Below are 16,609 nucleotides of genomic sequence, written 5' to 3' on the forward strand. Positions count from 1 at the left end.
TAAATACTTTAGTGCCAGAACATGTTCAGACAAGACAAAATTCTTCAGATGGTCTAACCGGTCTTGTTCTCCAACTGACACTCCACATCTCTGAATGACACTCCAAAGCCCCGAATTTTTTCTGCTCCCCGAGACTAGAGCAGCAGTAAGGATAGGAGAGCCGTTTAAGGAAGAAGCAGCGACAGAGCAACACCTCCGGGATGGGGATATGCAACAAGCTGCTGGGCAATTCCACGCTCTCGCCCTTGGCCGCCTTCTCCAGCAAGCATCAGGAAGGCGCTGAGAAGCCCCGGCCCGCGCTCGGCGGGATAAGGGTGCCCTGGACAGTCCCTCATGTCCTGCCGCCGGGGGACGGGAGGGCGGCCGCTGGCTCTCCTGGAACGGAACTACATTTCCCAGCGCCCTTCCCGGCGGCCACCGCCCCTTTCCCGCAGGGCTGGGCGCACGCCCGCGCCGTGCCGGAGCCGCTCGGCGGCGGCACCTCAGCCGCGGCCGCCACTCCGCCCCCTCCGCGCCGGCAGCTCCGACCCGGCAGCTCCGACCCGCTCCCAGCCCTCGCCCGCCGCCGCGGCAGCTGCGCGTCGCCCGCCGGCAGCGGGCCCGGAGCGGCGGCGGTGCCCGTGCTGCGCCATGGCTGACAGCACAGCGCAGCCTCAGCCGGCTCCCGCCGCGGCTCCGGACGCGGGTCCCGACGCGGGTTCCGACGCGGGTCCCGGCGCGGCCCCTCCGGCCTCGCCGACGCGGGAGCGGCGGTCGGACGAGTCCCCCGGCTCGGAGGGCGCGGGTGCGGCCATGCCGCGGCTGTCGCTGGGCGGCCCGGGCGGGGCGGCGGGGATGTCGCTGCCGCGGCTGGAGAAGCCGATCAAACAGGCCTTCTACAACACCGGGGCGCTGCTGTTCGCGGGGCTGTGCTGCGGCGCCGCCGTCCTGGTGTACTTCATCCTCGAGGCGTTCCTGCGGCCGCTGCTCTGGGCCGTGCTCTGCGGCACCTTCCTGCACCCCTTCAAGACCTCGCTGACCGCGCTGGGGCGGCGCTGGCTCGGCCGCCTGCACCGCTCCCGCACCCCCGTGCTGCTGGCCGCGCTCCTGCTGCCCATCTGCTTCGCCAACTACGGCGTGGAGGCGCTGGGCGAGCAGGTGCTGCGGCGGCGGCGGCTCCTGCTGCTCCTGGGCGCCGGCGGGCCGCTGCTCTACGGGCTGTACTGCCTGGGCAGCTCCCTGGGCGTGCAGGTGCTGCTGGCACAGGCCGCCCGCCTCATCTGCCAGGGGCTCGACTACTTCAGCAGCCAGTGGGTGAGTGAGTGCCGGGGTTCCGCGCCCATGGTTTGGTCGTGCCCCAGTTTGGAGATGCTGCTAAGTCAAAAAGTGACTCAGCCTTGTTGAGGCTTGTTGAGCTCTGAGGTGTGTATTAAAGTGTTGTGAAATGGAAGCTCAGCTCAGCTGCACAAGTGACTTGGGGAGGGGGCGAAGGCACCGTAAGGCTTGTCTCTCAGTGTACTGGGTTGTTTGGGTATTTTTCCGTTCTTAAAACACCAGACGGTGCAAACTCAATTTGAACGTTAAAAAGGTAAAGCTGTTTAACTGTCAGATGTTGCTTAGAGTGACAGAATCTGGGAGACTGTTTTTCCCTGTCCTGTTCAGTAAGTAGACTAGTTAAAACTTCTGGCAGAACTCATTTACACTTTGCTAGTTATAGTTGAGAATGCATAAAATACTACATATCAGAAGCAAATGGATATGTGAAAACATGGAAGATCAGTAAGTTGAACTGTTGTTAAATACTAATGTACAATTGCATGCTCAGATTGCTTGGTATCAAAGACTTTAAAAGCTGCTCTATTTTTTAAAGTAACAAAATACCCCTGCCCTGTTGGGTAATAGTTTTCCTGAATGTACTGACAGAGGATATTTTGAGCTATTTCTAGTGTGAATAGAATAGGCTGAAGAATGTACTTTGTTTCCAGGACAGGGGAGGAAGATATCTTCTTGGCTTTCTGTTTTGAAGTGTTGTCATATGCTGGAAGATGTCAGGGGACGTATGTTTCTGGTCTGTTTTGTCCTCAGAAGTATAATTGAGACTGAGTAGGGAGAGACGTATCTTGCCTTCTTCTTTATGAAGAGGCAAGATACAAACTGTGTTTACCTTCAGCTGAGTAGTGGCAGAATCTAAGCGTGGCTTGGTACTGGTGGGAAGCGTTGATTTATTGCCACACAATTTACTTGATAAGTTTAAGATTTTTCTTTGCATTGACCCACTCGCTTTATTTTTAACAAATCAGTGATATTGCTACACTAACTGATCTGGCGAAGTCCAGGCTTTTATTAAAACTTTGTTAATTAAGCCATACTTACACTGAGTAAATATCAGGGCACTAAAGGAAGCTGCACTGATTTAACCTCATAACTATGGTTGTAATGCACTGTGCATGCTCAGTGCAACTTTATTTCGCAGTCTCTGATACTTTGGTTTTGCACTGGTATTTGCGATTTAAGGCTTGTGTTCATTGAACTGCTGTAAGATTTTAACTGGACCAAAGATAGTAAGCTCCCAGAATTGTTCAGGCTTTCTTGGGAAAATTCTGTGTTTGTGTCCAAGTAACTGGCCACAGACATCCCTAAGCAAACCAGTTGCAGTAGCTTTCTAAGCAAGCTGCTTTCCTTTGTAAATAACCTCGTCTTAGCCTGGCATCATCTAAACACTTTATAGTGTGTTCCTATTCAATTTTTTTAAAATTTTGTGGTTACTTACTTTGTATTATCTCAGAACTGTAGCAGGATAACTTAATTTTATCCATTCTGCTGAGGAGCCCTGAGCTGGATCAGTTAATAGTATCAGCTTTAACTTCAGTTAAGCATTTTAAAGCCATTTAATTGCCGTGTTATATTGCAGGACGCTGTTTACATGTGTATGTTCTGCATGTTAGCTCCATAAGAATCTCAAATATTATGCGTTGGTTTGCTCCGTTGTACTGTTCTTCTCTGGGATCTGAATCCTCCACGGTTCCTTCTGTATGCATGATTATCCTGTCCCTTTCTGATTCCCTCTGCTATACTAGAGAAGTGAGTGGATGCCTATCATGAGAATTGGGCATTCTTGGAATGCTAGTCTGGTGTTCTCTAATGAAAGATGTTTTTATGGTATCTACTAGGCAATGATACAGAGACAGAAATTTTCCTCTTAAGTCCCAGGAAAAAAACCTCGGTTCTTCAAATGCAGCAATTTCATGCGATAATGACTTGGTAAACTGTGTCTTGGCACCAGTACATTAAAGAGCTTTCTTATCTTGCTGTCCTCAAATCTGGAAAAGCCATTCATAGTGTTGATGAGTGAAAGATTTGGAAGTGGCTACTTTCCTGTCTGTGGTTCTTAAGTCTTAGCTGCAGTTTAGGAATTTGCAGTCCTAGGTACCTCCATGATGAGATTTTTTGATAGGTGATTGCAAAACACTGCATTTGAAGAACAAGATCTTAAGCTAGTTTACAAGCATCTCATTCCCATGGTCTCCTTTTCTTCCCTTCCTGCTTTAAAGTTCCTCCATCACCTTTGAAGAAGCTTGCTCAAGAAATGTAGTAGTCTGCTGGGCTTTAAATCTGGAAGTTGGTGAAAAATTCCAGATGAATTGCTCTGACTCCAGCCTTCTCTATGGGTTGTTTGCAGGAGCCTTATGTAGAAGGCCCTACACAAACTTCAGTTACACATAACAAGAAATGGGAATGTTTTAGTCTCCTTTTTCAGAAAGGAGGGGAGTTTGTCCTGTAGTGGACTGAATATACCCCTATGTGCTTTTATGCTGCAACAATTTCAGCATGGTTACCTTTACAGGTAGCCTTCTGAAGACTAACCTGGGATGGCCTTGTTGCCCTAGTTTTGTAGGAAGTATGCCTGTGTCCAGCACTGTATCTAAGATATGGGAGATTCTTCTGCTTTGTGGCAAGAGTTCAAACTACTTTAGGCTGACATTTTTTTTATTATTATTTTTTTTTTTAGAACTCACATGCTCATATTTGTTTGGAAAATGGATAGTTTGTAGATCCTAGCAGATGTAAAGAATTATACAGCTGCTCTGTGTTGCCTCTGAAGTTCATCTTAATAAATTAAATTTGATTTAATCGTAATAGGCAGAATTCTCTGTAGTGAACTTGATTATAGGGCTGTCAAAATCTTTTTCTGCTGGCCAGCCTTTCTTCCTTGGTTTATCACAAGTTATTGGTCAGGGTAAGAACTATGTACTGATATGTGTGTGTCAGAATATTTTTATATCTCTGATTGTACTAGGTGAAGCTCGTGTTGTTCTAGAGGTTTGCATGCAGTTAAAGGACTTAAGCAATCTTATCCTTACTGCAATGCTGGGCAAATCTGGAAACACAGTTTTCCGTGGGGTTTCCACACTGGAATATTGTCAAAGTATGCATTGCCTGTTTTGGCAGATGGACTGTCTGTTCCCTGTGACGGAATCTATCAGAGTCATCCACCGGGGAAACCTCCATTTATGTTGGCACTAGATGTCAGCAGTCCCTAAGTAGCCCTTCCACACTGAAATTTTCAAGCGTGCTTCTTGACAAATGCTTTGGGTCACGTGCTCTGAGAGGTTTGGCTTCCGCAGTTCTGCTCTGGAGGCAGAAAAGCATCTATGTTTTGTCAAGTTCACCTGACGGGGCAATTTTTCTTCAAGCAAAAGAAAGGGTTTGACCATAGTTTGACCATAGTTTGGAAATAACTACAAATGAGAAAGACACAGTTCTGATTTTTGATGTGCATACAATTTCTACTTTTTGAGTGTTTTGGGTAGCTGGTTTTTTTTTTTTTTTCTTTTTCTTCTTAAAGCAGGCTTGCAGTTTTCTAAAACTTGCCCAGCATAAAAAAAAAAAAAAAAAACACAGAAAAACCTTTTAAGTATTCTTACCACTTTTTATAATCCTTTATTATTATGGTATCTTGGCTTATAAATCATACAGACAGGTACTGACTGTAAACACATCTTACCAAAACCACAGGTTTTGGCTTGTTTTCACAACCTGATAAGCTGTGTAGAGACCACGTGTGGCCTATTTAAAAACATGAGGAGGAGGGGCAGGGAAAGTCTGAGATGTTGATAATGTTTTATTTTCTATTGTTATTTTTCCCTTCCACACCCACCCTCAGTTTTGGAAGAGCCTGCAGTGAGGTACCTTTCTTGAAGAGGCTTAGGAGCTTGTTTTGATTTATATGCCTGAACTGTAACCGCAGACTCTAAGCTGACACTAGCCTAAAGCCTAATGATATATGCTACATAATGTTAGTTATTTATTGGTATTTATATGTATTTGGGCACAATGATGTTTCTTTTTCTACCACCTCTGACAGGAATGATAATTTTGGAACTGTCCAGCAAAATTTTAACTGTATTCTAAATAATAAAACAAGAAAGTGAAGAAGTTGTGTATGTTGAGGAGCTATCTCTTGCAAAAGTGCCACCGTGAAGGTTGTTAGAGTGGTGCTCTGCAGGGAAAGACTTTGATGTGCTCTGTAAAACCTCTTTTTGCAAGTGAATCTTGATAAGCTTGATTTCTGAATAGTGTTTTTATTGTCAATTTCTCATAAATAATTTCTGTATTAAGACAGGAGAAGTGAACTAAGGGAAAAATATTTTCAACGTCCTGCATCAACATAGCTGCAATCTTCTGGATATCTTATATTTAATATTTTCTTTCTTGAACTCACAGTGTAGGAAACGTTGCAGGGCACATTGAAAATACTTTTAACCCCTGTGTGGCAGTGCAGATTTTGATGGTCAGGTTGCTCCCCCACCCCAGGTTTCAGTTATAAGTTCATACTTTTGTCCCTTTGAAAAAGAGTCATCTCAGTCAACACCATGTTTCTTTTTCATGTGGTTTGGTAGTCTATGTGTTTTAATGCCAGACATCAACATGGGTATATGTCAAAGTTGGGGATTCTAGGAGAAACAGAATATGTACACTGTTCTAGTCCTTTGGACTTGGAGCAAGACTTGTGTTCAGTTAGAACCCACTTTATATAAATGATGGCTTCCTTAGTGAAGGGAAGAGGTGGTTGACTTTGCTCTGAGGTGAACAATAGTCTCCCGTGTGTGATCTGTTTGACAAAGGCTTTCTCCATGCTAAATGAAGGACAGTTACGCACTCTTACTCTGCTAGACTCTACACACTATGGGATATTTCCTCTTGTGCACTAAGGAATATGCAGTATAGCCACCTGAAATTAATTTTGGTTCTGAAAACTGGAGTCAAAATGACATTTTCGTAATTTGTCATCTGCCTCCTTATCATCTTTTATATTGTTCATGAAACCATTTGCAAATGAACAGAAAGCTGAAGAAAACACTGTGATTTTTTTGAAGCCAAACACAGTGTGGCTTTTAGCAGTGCATTTAATGCTGTGTGTTGCTGCATTTTTCAAGTCCAACACTATTCTGCTCAGCTTCTGTGGTAGGTTTGTTTTCCTTTGCCAGCCTGCATCACTGTTGAGGAAGAAGATATAGAAATGATGAATTCCTGTCATAAGATCAGTTATTTCAACCAGCTTCATGCTACAGCACAATTTTAAAAGTATGAGAAAAGTGCTATGTTAATGTGTAGTCCATGTGTTTATAAGGACTTTCTATTTTAAGAAAAACTAATGAAAATCTCAATTTTCAAGTGAAAATTTTATTTTAAAATGCTAAAGGGAAGTGATGAGGTAGGTAGGCCCTTTTCTTGGTTCAAAATGCTGAAACAAACTGGAAAATAGCAATTTGCATTACATCTGTGATTTCATCAAACATTTTTAAATTTAAATCTCAATTAAAAAACAAACAATAAATTAAAACATAAACCAAACCCTAAAAACCTTGCTGTATGATTTTCAAGTTGAAAAGAGCAGCCTGGAAAAAAATACCACTTCAAAATGGCCAAGGGTAGACAAATAGAAAATGAGAGTTGAAACACCTCATTTGGTAGGTCCTGACTTGTTAAAAACTGAAAAATTTTGGAAGGTTGACAGGGCATATATCAAAAGAAGTAGCTGTTAGTTAATCATCTCAGTCTTCACTGTTGTGTTTGCTGTGGGGTGGTTCATAGAATCATAGAATATCCTGAGTTGGAGGGGGCCCGCAAGGATCACTGAAGTCTAACTCCTGGCCCTGGACAGGACCACCCCAAGAATCACACTATTTGCCTGAGAAGGCACATGAAGCAGGTAGGAAATGTGTTTACTACCATACGTTAAGTTGTTGGGGCAACATTCCAAGAAAGACTAAACCATTCCAACAGCTTTGCTACCAGTGAAGAGCTGTTCTTGCTTATCCCACTTCTGACATATGCTTCAGTTGCCCTGTTGTTGGTGCCTGTCAGATTTCTGTGAGCCTGTTTTGCTGTAACTGAATTACAGATAGTTTTTTATGAGCTTAGGGAGCTTTAGCTGGCTGGCTGAATGTTGAAGCTGTTGTGCAGAAGAGGTGGGACTGCCCAGCTGGCAGTAGGAGAGAATGAACTGCCGCTTTCAGTAGCAGTGAGCTATTAAATGAGCTCATCTGTAAAACCTCCCCCTTTGAGATTAACTTGTTGATAGGAAAGAAAGGGAGGGAACCGTATAAATAAAGGATTTTACTCTCCAGTATAAATCAATATAAATGTCAAAAGTTGAGTCTGAGTTTGTTCTTGAAAACTGATGCCAAAGCCAAAAGAGTGGCTCAGATTTTCAAATCTTTCAAGTTGAACAATAATGAGAAACAGACTTTCAGTAACATTGGTGATATGGTCATTCTGATAAATCCTAGACTTCTCAACACTAAAATTTAAAAGAAAAATCACTGAAGCAGATGACTGAGTTTAACATAAAAACTTCATCTTTCTATGGTGTAATTTTGCCTCCAGTTGGCAACTTAACTGAAGCCCTTCAGACCTGTCTAAGGCATCTTTACATCTACCCTCTTAAATTTACCACTTTAACAAAGAAATGGATGCCAAAATCCAAGACTGCAGTCTTACAGCTATTTATTCAGGGAAGGAGGCAGTTTTACTTCGAAGGCAAAGTGACATTTTGTTCAATTTGTGAAGGATACTGGGTGCTACTAAATGGAAAAGAGATATGAAAAATGAGGTCTTTGCTGTCTATCCACACAATTTAGGATAAGCAAGGAAAGGAGGAAGGAAATCTTACAGGATTAAACTATCCTGAAGTTGAGATATATGGGAGTTGTGCACATTTGTAAATAACAATTGTGATTGAGTAGTGATTTAAAATCTCAGTGTACATGGTGGAACTTAGGCATCTGCAAACTGACTAAAGCTTGATAAATCAATAATTTATGGTAGCTAATGCATTCTACGAAGTCCGAAATGTATGAATTAGTTACCTGGTTAGCTCTGTACTCTTACAAATCAGATTTATAGTAATTTCAGTCTAGCATAGCGTTTTATCAATTCCAGTTTCATTACAATAATTACAGTAGCTTAATTTTAATGAAAGTAGGCAGTATCTTTTATTTTTTTGTTTCAATTATGTCAGTTCTTGAGAAGGACATATGATAGTAAAGAGGCTATTTATATTGTCATGCTCTTGTAGCCAAAACCTTTGGAGACCACCCTGAAAAACAGTGGGAAAGGTTATGTAACATGCTTTTAAAGGGTTAAGAAAAAAAAAAGTATGCTGTTGCCAAGTTAGCATGGGATGAAATCCTAGTCCATGTCAATTTAGGTTAATTTGCTTTGTCAGTTGCTTTCAACTATGAATTGTTGGAAGTAGGCTACCCTACTTCCTGTGCAGTGGTTCTTGCAGTGTAGGAAACTGCTTGGCCATCACATCAACCAATAAATTGAATTGAAATTAATTAATTTCAGTGAAATTAAACTTCTTGCACCAGTCAGTTGACTACATAGTTTTTTTTATGCTACTTCAGGATTGTTATTGCTTGATCTCTGGAACAAGGCAACTTGTTTATTTTGAAGTAAGCTATTTCTCTCTATTCAGTAGAAATAAATACTTTTATTTGTGTCATTTGATAAGCTTTTAGAAAAGAGAACTGATCAATTATTTTAACTTACAACACAAAAGATACCTAAAGATTACCTAAACCCTGTAATGTTCAGCTACCTGCATGGCTAAAAGTGCAACGTGTTTGGCTTTGTTGGTTCTTAAACAGTCTTATCCCCTCTTAACCTCCTACTTTTGGCTTGTTTTTAATCAGAAAGTTTAAATTACTGAACGTACTGAGTCTCCCATTTGTAATTTATCATTAAATTTGAAAACTAAAGAGAAAAATCTGCTTAGTGCTGGAAGATTTATCATACAAAGCTGCTATGTAGCTTATTTTAGGAAATAGGATAGCATCTTCATGATGACTTATCTCTTGCAATTACAGCTGTGCTGTGAAGTGCCTTGTGAGTAAATTTGTTATAAACCTATGCTGTTAGTGTTGCTATGCCTTTTCAATAAAAATTTGTTTGTTTATTACTTTAGTCTTAATATCCATGGGTTATGTTAGTTTTAGTCATTTGTCTTGAGTCCACATATGGCCATAACCAATTTGCAGCTATGTTGATGAAAAGCTAGACCTAGATAGCAGTGAAAAGTTTGTGATCTGCTTCAATTAGAAAGATTAGTATGGAAAGGGTATACCTTTGTTCGCATATCTTAAGGGATTTTAAATTACCTTACATGTGTGATCAATCCCTCTGAAGTTACCACAGACCATCACTGCTTGTCTGTTTGATTCAGTACAACTAAGATTTCCTATACACCAATTAGATAAATTAGGAGTAGTCATACAAACCTGCTTTTCACAAGGACTCTTGCATCTTCAGCATGAGGCAGATAGTGCAGGGTAAAGAGGTGAAAACTCTTTTGGTGTGTTCTGCCTAATTACTTGTTCTGTGTCTCTGCCTGTGCATTCTTAATTCTTACAGTGTTGTCTTATTCAGCAAATGCTGGTAATAGAAATTCTCTTAAAAATTCATTGGGATTTATGGATTTATAAGTGTAAATTTGAAGATGTGCTTAATCGGTTATGGATAGGGAAGGTTTGTTGAATTTGAACCAGAAGTGTCTTTATTTATTTTAAAAGTGCAACACTGAGTTTTTATTTTTACTGGTTTTTGTACTTCTTTTATTTCATACCTTCTCCTGAATTGCAGCTTTTCACTACCTGTTGCCAGTGCTTCCTTCTTTTCAGCATTTTCAAGCTCAAATTCTTCATCTCAGGATTCTTAATTAGAATTCTGTATTGTGATTTATCTGATGAGTAGAGTTGTAGAAAGCAGTTAGAAGCAGCAAACCCAAAATGACCACTTCTGTTTCTTGATATGTTGTCACTGATGCCTTCTTGTCTCTTTGGTTTTTTTAGTTAGATATATGATAAAATTACGTGTCATAAGTCATTTAAAGGCATCTCTGTTTTGTGGACCAACACCACTGAGGAACATCAGTTTTTGCTGTGCTTCCTGATGGCTTCTTTAAAGCCCCTTTTGTCTCTTTGGGTGGGAACACAGGAGCTGGCAAACTGCTCTGTGCTGAAAGGAGAGGTGCTGTGCTCTGTCTTCCCATGGCCCTGTGGGTGCCACTGATGACCCTGTTTCATTTAGGTTCTCACCTTTCGATAATAGTTCCAGAGTAACTGCTTGATCTCAGGTGTAAGATCACCTTCCTTTGGAGTTTGTGCCCAGCAAAGCATTTATATCCCCTCACGTTAGAACCATACTAGCCTGCCTTTATGCTTACTGAGTTTATATTTCGCCTACATGGAGAAAAAACTCCTGTAATTAATTCAAATGTGGGCTTCCTAAAGACTTAGAAACTGAGTTCAGTTCTCTCTGTATGGCAGTTATGGGGGTGTGCCTGTGTGTACAGACATACGTGAGTACAATAGTGCTCTATTTTCATCTATGTATACATACCTATGTGTATCTTTTTCTTACAGATATGGACACTGGTAGTTGGTTACCTTCTGATGGTTTCATTCAAGTGGAATGTAAGCACTGAACGTTACTTAAAAGCAGTCTCTGTTCCTGTCTGGCTTATGCTGCTCTTTCACTTAGGTGAGTAACTAGAAGTTATTATTTTGATGCATTCATGGGGAGGGTCTGTCAACAAAGCTCCTCTTTTGCTTTTCTGGTAAATCTGCGTGATGGAGTCTTGGCTGAAGTGCAAACTGTTTTCTCTGCTCAATGATTCTGACTGCATGTCTCCAGAAGGGAGCATTGGAGTAGGGAATGGGAAGGTATCAAGATGCTGAGCAACATGTGTCTACCACTCTTCCTACCTAATTCATACTTCTTATGGTTTTCCATGAGAAAAACTTTCTGTATTTCTCATGGTTTTCCCTTTCTGTATTTCTCACGGATTTTCCACAGACCAGGTACTTACTCCTTGACATTGAGGAAAGGCTAGGGTCACATGTGGGTGGCTTTAGACTTTCACTTGTGATGGTATTATTATTATTATTATTATTGTATTGACAACCTGCCATTAACAAAGGCTGAAGCTGTAAAATGCATTTAATAGTAGTAATAGAAGCAAAAAAAAGAAAAATTCTATCAGTAGTCAACAAGCATGTCAAGGTGGTATCAGCAACATAAAATACATTTGCCAGTAGTCTATATAATGTGTTAATGGAAATATAAGGTTATAGTAATATTTTAGACTTACATTGCACATTAAATATGACAGATTATCAGCTTATTTTTTCGTATCAGAATTTATGGTGGATGTATCATGCAAATAATAGAAGACTATCATGATAGAAGATTTCACAGTGTACTTTATGATTTTCTTTGTTTTAGCAGCAGGTTTCAAGGATTGTTCAGACCATGTGGAGTTGCTCTCCTGAGGTTTTAAGCTACACATAATAGCTTTGCATTTGCTTAAATTTTGACAGTCTTGTGTTTGGAAGTATGGGCTGAATAGCCAAAGCCCAAGAAGGCCCAGCTTGATCCTACTCTATGGAGATCTAACATGAATATACATTTTTGGGGGGAACTTGATCTGCCTCTGATATCTAAAATGTTTTCATTTTGTGTGTATTTTCGTGTGATTTTGCAAGTTGTTTTTAAAATTGTTCTCTGTATAAGCATAGTTTAAATTAAGTAAGGAACAGTAACAACTTGGTTTATTCATTGAGAAACTTGTTCACCGGTGTTTTCTATTCTTCCTTTTCTTACATATAGAAAACTTGTTTTAAGACACTTCTTAGTCTTTGCCTAGGTTATTCTTTGTTGTTGTGGTGCCTTTATAGTTTTTCTGAATGTAGAGTTTATTAATGGTGTAATTTTTCTTGTTAAAAAGAAAACCAAAACCAACACTGTATCTTTCAGCTTCTGTGGCAGGTTCCTGGAGAATTCCTGTATTTCTGGTTATAGTTGTTCTGATGACTGTAGGCATGTTGCATGAACAGCAGAATGGAAAGGAGTCTTCTGGTAAGGACAAGTCACTGTTTCTTTTATTGTTGGAGGCAAAAGTTCTGTAAAGTCATGAGAAAGAATCTGGACTGTATCCCTGTAAATTCAATAGCACACAGATTTCAAGAATTTACTATAAGATTTTTAGCATGTTTGTTTTAAGGTGGTTTACTAGAGATGGAGTGAATCTTTGATTTTTTACAGAAAATTTTTACAATGGACTGATGTTTCTTTACCATGGTAAAGTAGTGACTCACTATCAAACCCAAATTTCAAACATAAACATAGCCCATGATATTTGAAATCAGAGGATAATTTTGAAAGAAATGAGTAATATGGGTTTAGTAGCTCCTAAAATACTGAGTATGAGAGAAACAGAGACAACTCCATTCAGGAAGTTTCTTATATCCAGTCATTCATTTATAAAATACCAGTTTCTTAAAGTAATGGTTTGTGTTAAGACTTTGAGAAGAATAGGTTTTGCCTGTTGTGAGTCAGTTTTGCCAAAAAAAACAAACATCAGTTGTTCCTGGTGAAGGAAACTTTTTTCCTGTCTTGCTGTTATAGTTGGTTAGTAAAACTGATGAACTGATACAAATTTTTTTGAATGATCAGACTGCCAGCAACCACAAATTATTTGGTTGGTAGCAGTTCATTAGTAAGAAAAGCACTAAACAAATAACTGTTTTTGAGTTTTGGCTGCAAAAATTGTGTTTAATACTAAAATTAATAGCACTCATTCCTGTTTGGTCATACTGAGTACATATAATGCATGCTAAAAAATAACAGTGTTTATCCATGTGATTTCTGTTGCTTGACAGCTTCAATGGGTATCAAACAGAAAATAAAACATTTTAAGACTTAAACTTTTCTTTGTTTACATACACATATGTATTTTACAGGGGCAGAGCTTCCCGGTCAGATGATTTCCATTGCTGCTTCAACAATTGCCATGGCTATTTCAATGACAGAAGATGAATCTAATAATGAACATTCCTCCCAACCCTCAGGTGACTGAATACTCTGTAAGAAACATTTGAATTTGCTCTAAAGACATGAAATTGGAGGGAGTTAAGAATAAATTTCAAAATAGTCCCTATCTCTTTATTCTGTCCAAAATAGTACATTTAAACTTCCCTTATGAATCAGATTTATCTGTTTTTAAAAATGTTAAGAAGATGCTAATATAAAAACTGTCTTTCAAAGGGTGGTTTGTGTGGCTGTCTGTACGTTTTGAAGGCCTGACTAGAAGGATTTATTATGGTTTTGAGGGTTTTTTACATTTTTTCTTGTTCTTTATTATTATTTTATTTTCCTAGCCTTTTGATTTGTTGACAGTTACATGATATAACTGGTTTTTTTCCACCAAGTACAGACAGACTGGAATAATTTTTGTATACATCATAGTGAGGAAAAAAAAAACACTTTAACCATGGTATGGTCAAAGTCCTTCCTGTAGCGAGTTTACTTGACACTGTAGCTTGAGTCACATGATACTTTCACTTGCAGTAACACAACTGGCTTGAAAGAGTTGCAAAGAAGGTGTTTTAGGTGTCCATCACTGCTTTTGAATCTTACCATCATTTTTGGGTAGGTCTTTGATGGAATGCTATACTAGAAAATAAAACTATTATTGAGATCTCTGGGAAAAGTTTCATCCATTTCCTGCAAGTAGACATTCAACTTGATAGAATGTGAAATTCCAAAACTTATTTTTTAAATGTGAGAAGGGCAGCTTTAGAAAACTTAGTCTTTTCTTACCTTTCTTTCTATATTTTACATTACTATAATCAAAAAATCATCTTTAATTTTGGAAGTGAGATTTTTTTTGAGCTGAATTTTGAAATCTAGTCAGGCAACAGGCAACAACAAAAAAAAACCAAACCAGGCTCACAGAAATGTGCTATATAAGTGGTTGTGTTCTTTTTTGCTTTTTTTTTTAACTCACCAGTTTTAATTTTTTCACGTCTTTAAGACAGTTTTAGTTCTGTTTGTAAGAAAACTACAGCAGTTTTAAAACGATGTCTTTTATAGTAAATGTTTTGACTTATCATCTTGAAACAGTCATCCAGTTGGGTCTTTTTGTCTTGCAAATTCTGTTACTGTTTTCCTGCACAGCAGGAAAAGAACCAGTATGGGGTTTCCTGTTAACTCCTAGCAACAGTTAAAATACTTTTGCAATAATCTTTTGGAAATCAGCATTCTATTCTGTGATATGTGAAGCATAAGTTTGACCATCTTTGGTTTGGATCTTTTCTGAATGGTGATGAAACATAATTCTTGTACAGCAAAAGGTTTTACTTACAGGCTCAAGAACCTACAACTTTTTTTGTTTTCCTTATTCTGTATTAAATCAGTTGTGGAACAGTCAATGATTTTTACTGTTCTCCATATGGCTTAAATTTGTTCACTGAAAAACCATGAGGGGAAATAAGCTGTGTTGATTGTATAGTTTTGTCTGAACACTCAAGTTTTCCATGTTTTATTGTTGAATACTGGTATTTAGTACTGAGGGCAAGGAGTTTAATGATACCAGTGCAAGTGGTCTAAGTGGTGCTTCCTGGTGTTCCAGGAGTTTCCAGAATATAAAACAAAGGAGAAGCCTGCAGCTTATGAAGCAGATACCACTGCAGTACATTTTAGGAAATATTCTATTGTCTTATTGGCTTTGGATATGATAGATACTGAAATCTTTAAATGTATTCATGTCTCTTACTCTCCCTTTCACCCTCTGCTTCTTTCATTTCTAAAAAAAAAAAACCTTATAAAAATATTTTTCTCTTTAAATCGTGGAAAGATGCGGACAGCTTTCTATTAATGCTGCTTTTTCTTCTTGGGGATGAGAATAATTCAAAATTCTATGACAACAAGAAGTTAACATGACAGAAAACATACTGTGTAAATGAAAAGAATGTGTCTTAAAAGGACAGCTGGAAAATTTGCTTTTTTTTGTTATTATTCAGATTTTTCTATAATTCTTTACTGAGTATTGTGTTAGCTGTTTGGGCTGTCATACCTTCATTGGCTGGAAGACAGAAAGGTGTTTTTCAGGTTTCATCTCTCAAAATATCATGAAACCCACTAAATGGGATTTTACAGAACCGGATGTTACTCTGAATCACTATACTGATAGGCCTTTTTTCCCCATTTGTGTTGACAAGGCACTCATGCCTTGGTTTGTAGAGCATATCTTGCCCATGGAATGTGACTTAGGACACAGACATCTGAATGGTAGTTCTGATGCAAGTGTGTGTTAGTCATGGGGAGAATACTGGGTCATTGGCAGTGCCAGTTCAGTTTTGCCTAAAGTGCTGTGGAATTGCATTCTGAAAAAGTGTTAATGTCTTGGGGTCCCCTAAGACATTTTAGACCCTTTTTTTTCCCTCTTCCCCTCCACCCCCGACTCCTTCCCATCTGTTTTGCATTCTGTGTACAGTTTGCTTAACAGGGAAATTGTAAGAGAATAAGGCTGTTTAATTGCTCTTAACTGCTTTTAACATTACTGTTGTTACTTAATTAAGGTTTTCTTCATTGCAAAAAAAAGTCTATCAAATTTTTCATTACCAAAAGAAGGAATGTTTTGCTTTATTTTTTAATTTCACGAAGGTAAATCTACTAAGGACTTTCTGGGCAAAAAATGTTTAATAACTTTAATCTTAGGCATAGACTTAAGATTATAGTTCTGTTTTAGCTTTTAGTACTTCCTTTCCTTTGATAAATATTTGAGTTTCTGCTTGTTGGAATGTTACTTTTTATGTTGACTGTCTTAATTTTGAAGCAAAAAAAATAAGAAGTGTTCAGTAAGTTGAATTGATAGAGGAGATTTCTCAGTTATGGATACACTGCTTCCAAATTTGTGTTCCTTTAGTGCGTCCATTTGTTTCTGTTAGTACTCTTCTGCTTCATTAAAAACAGGCTGAGAAGTACCCTCTTCTATATGACAAAAACAGTTTGTCTTTTTAGGAAAATTTCTGTTTGCAGGTAACTTTTTCTCTTCTCTTATGAAAAATTAACTTGTTTCTTTTTCTCAGAAGTGTAGTTTGTGTGGTAGGGCTGGCCATCATCCCTTTGAGACACATACTGATTGGCCAAGAACCACCCCACCTGAAGCTTCTGCTGCGTTCAGCTGCTTGCACAGTTCCTTCTTTCATGTTGCATGCATGCTGTAATTCCCGCATTCTGAAATTCCACCAAGTACATAAACAGCAACCAGCTGATGTTT

At 39.3% G+C, this 16,609-nt stretch overlaps 1 protein-coding gene across 2 annotated transcripts in view; it reads left to right on the forward strand.

Moving 5' to 3' along the window:
* Nucleotides 1-261: 261 nt before the first annotated feature.
* TMEM245 (transmembrane protein 245) overlaps nucleotides 262-16,609 on the forward strand; it is a 75,111-nt gene continuing 58,763 nt past the window's right edge. Inside the window, exons 1-4 of one of the 2 annotated variants that reach the window (XM_027881881.1) lie at nucleotides 262-1,293; nucleotides 10,911-11,028; nucleotides 12,304-12,405; nucleotides 13,290-13,397. In XM_027881881.1, the coding sequence (XP_027737682.1) occupies nucleotides 334-1,293; nucleotides 10,911-11,028; nucleotides 12,304-12,405; nucleotides 13,290-13,397 (1,288 nt within the window). In that variant the 5' untranslated portion in view covers nucleotides 262-333. The remainder of the gene's footprint in view (nucleotides 1,294-10,910; nucleotides 11,029-12,303; nucleotides 12,406-13,289; nucleotides 13,398-16,609) is intronic. The other variant, XM_027881882.1, reaches the window with a different exon arrangement.

The sequence above is a fragment of the Empidonax traillii genome, unplaced genomic scaffold, assembly GCF_003031625.1.
Source record: "Empidonax traillii isolate 1590-97213 ecotype Southwest subspecies unplaced genomic scaffold, ASM303162v1 scaffold98:size2021230, whole genome shotgun sequence".
In the NCBI taxonomy this organism is placed as follows: Eukaryota; Metazoa; Chordata; class Aves; order Passeriformes; family Tyrannidae; genus Empidonax; species Empidonax traillii.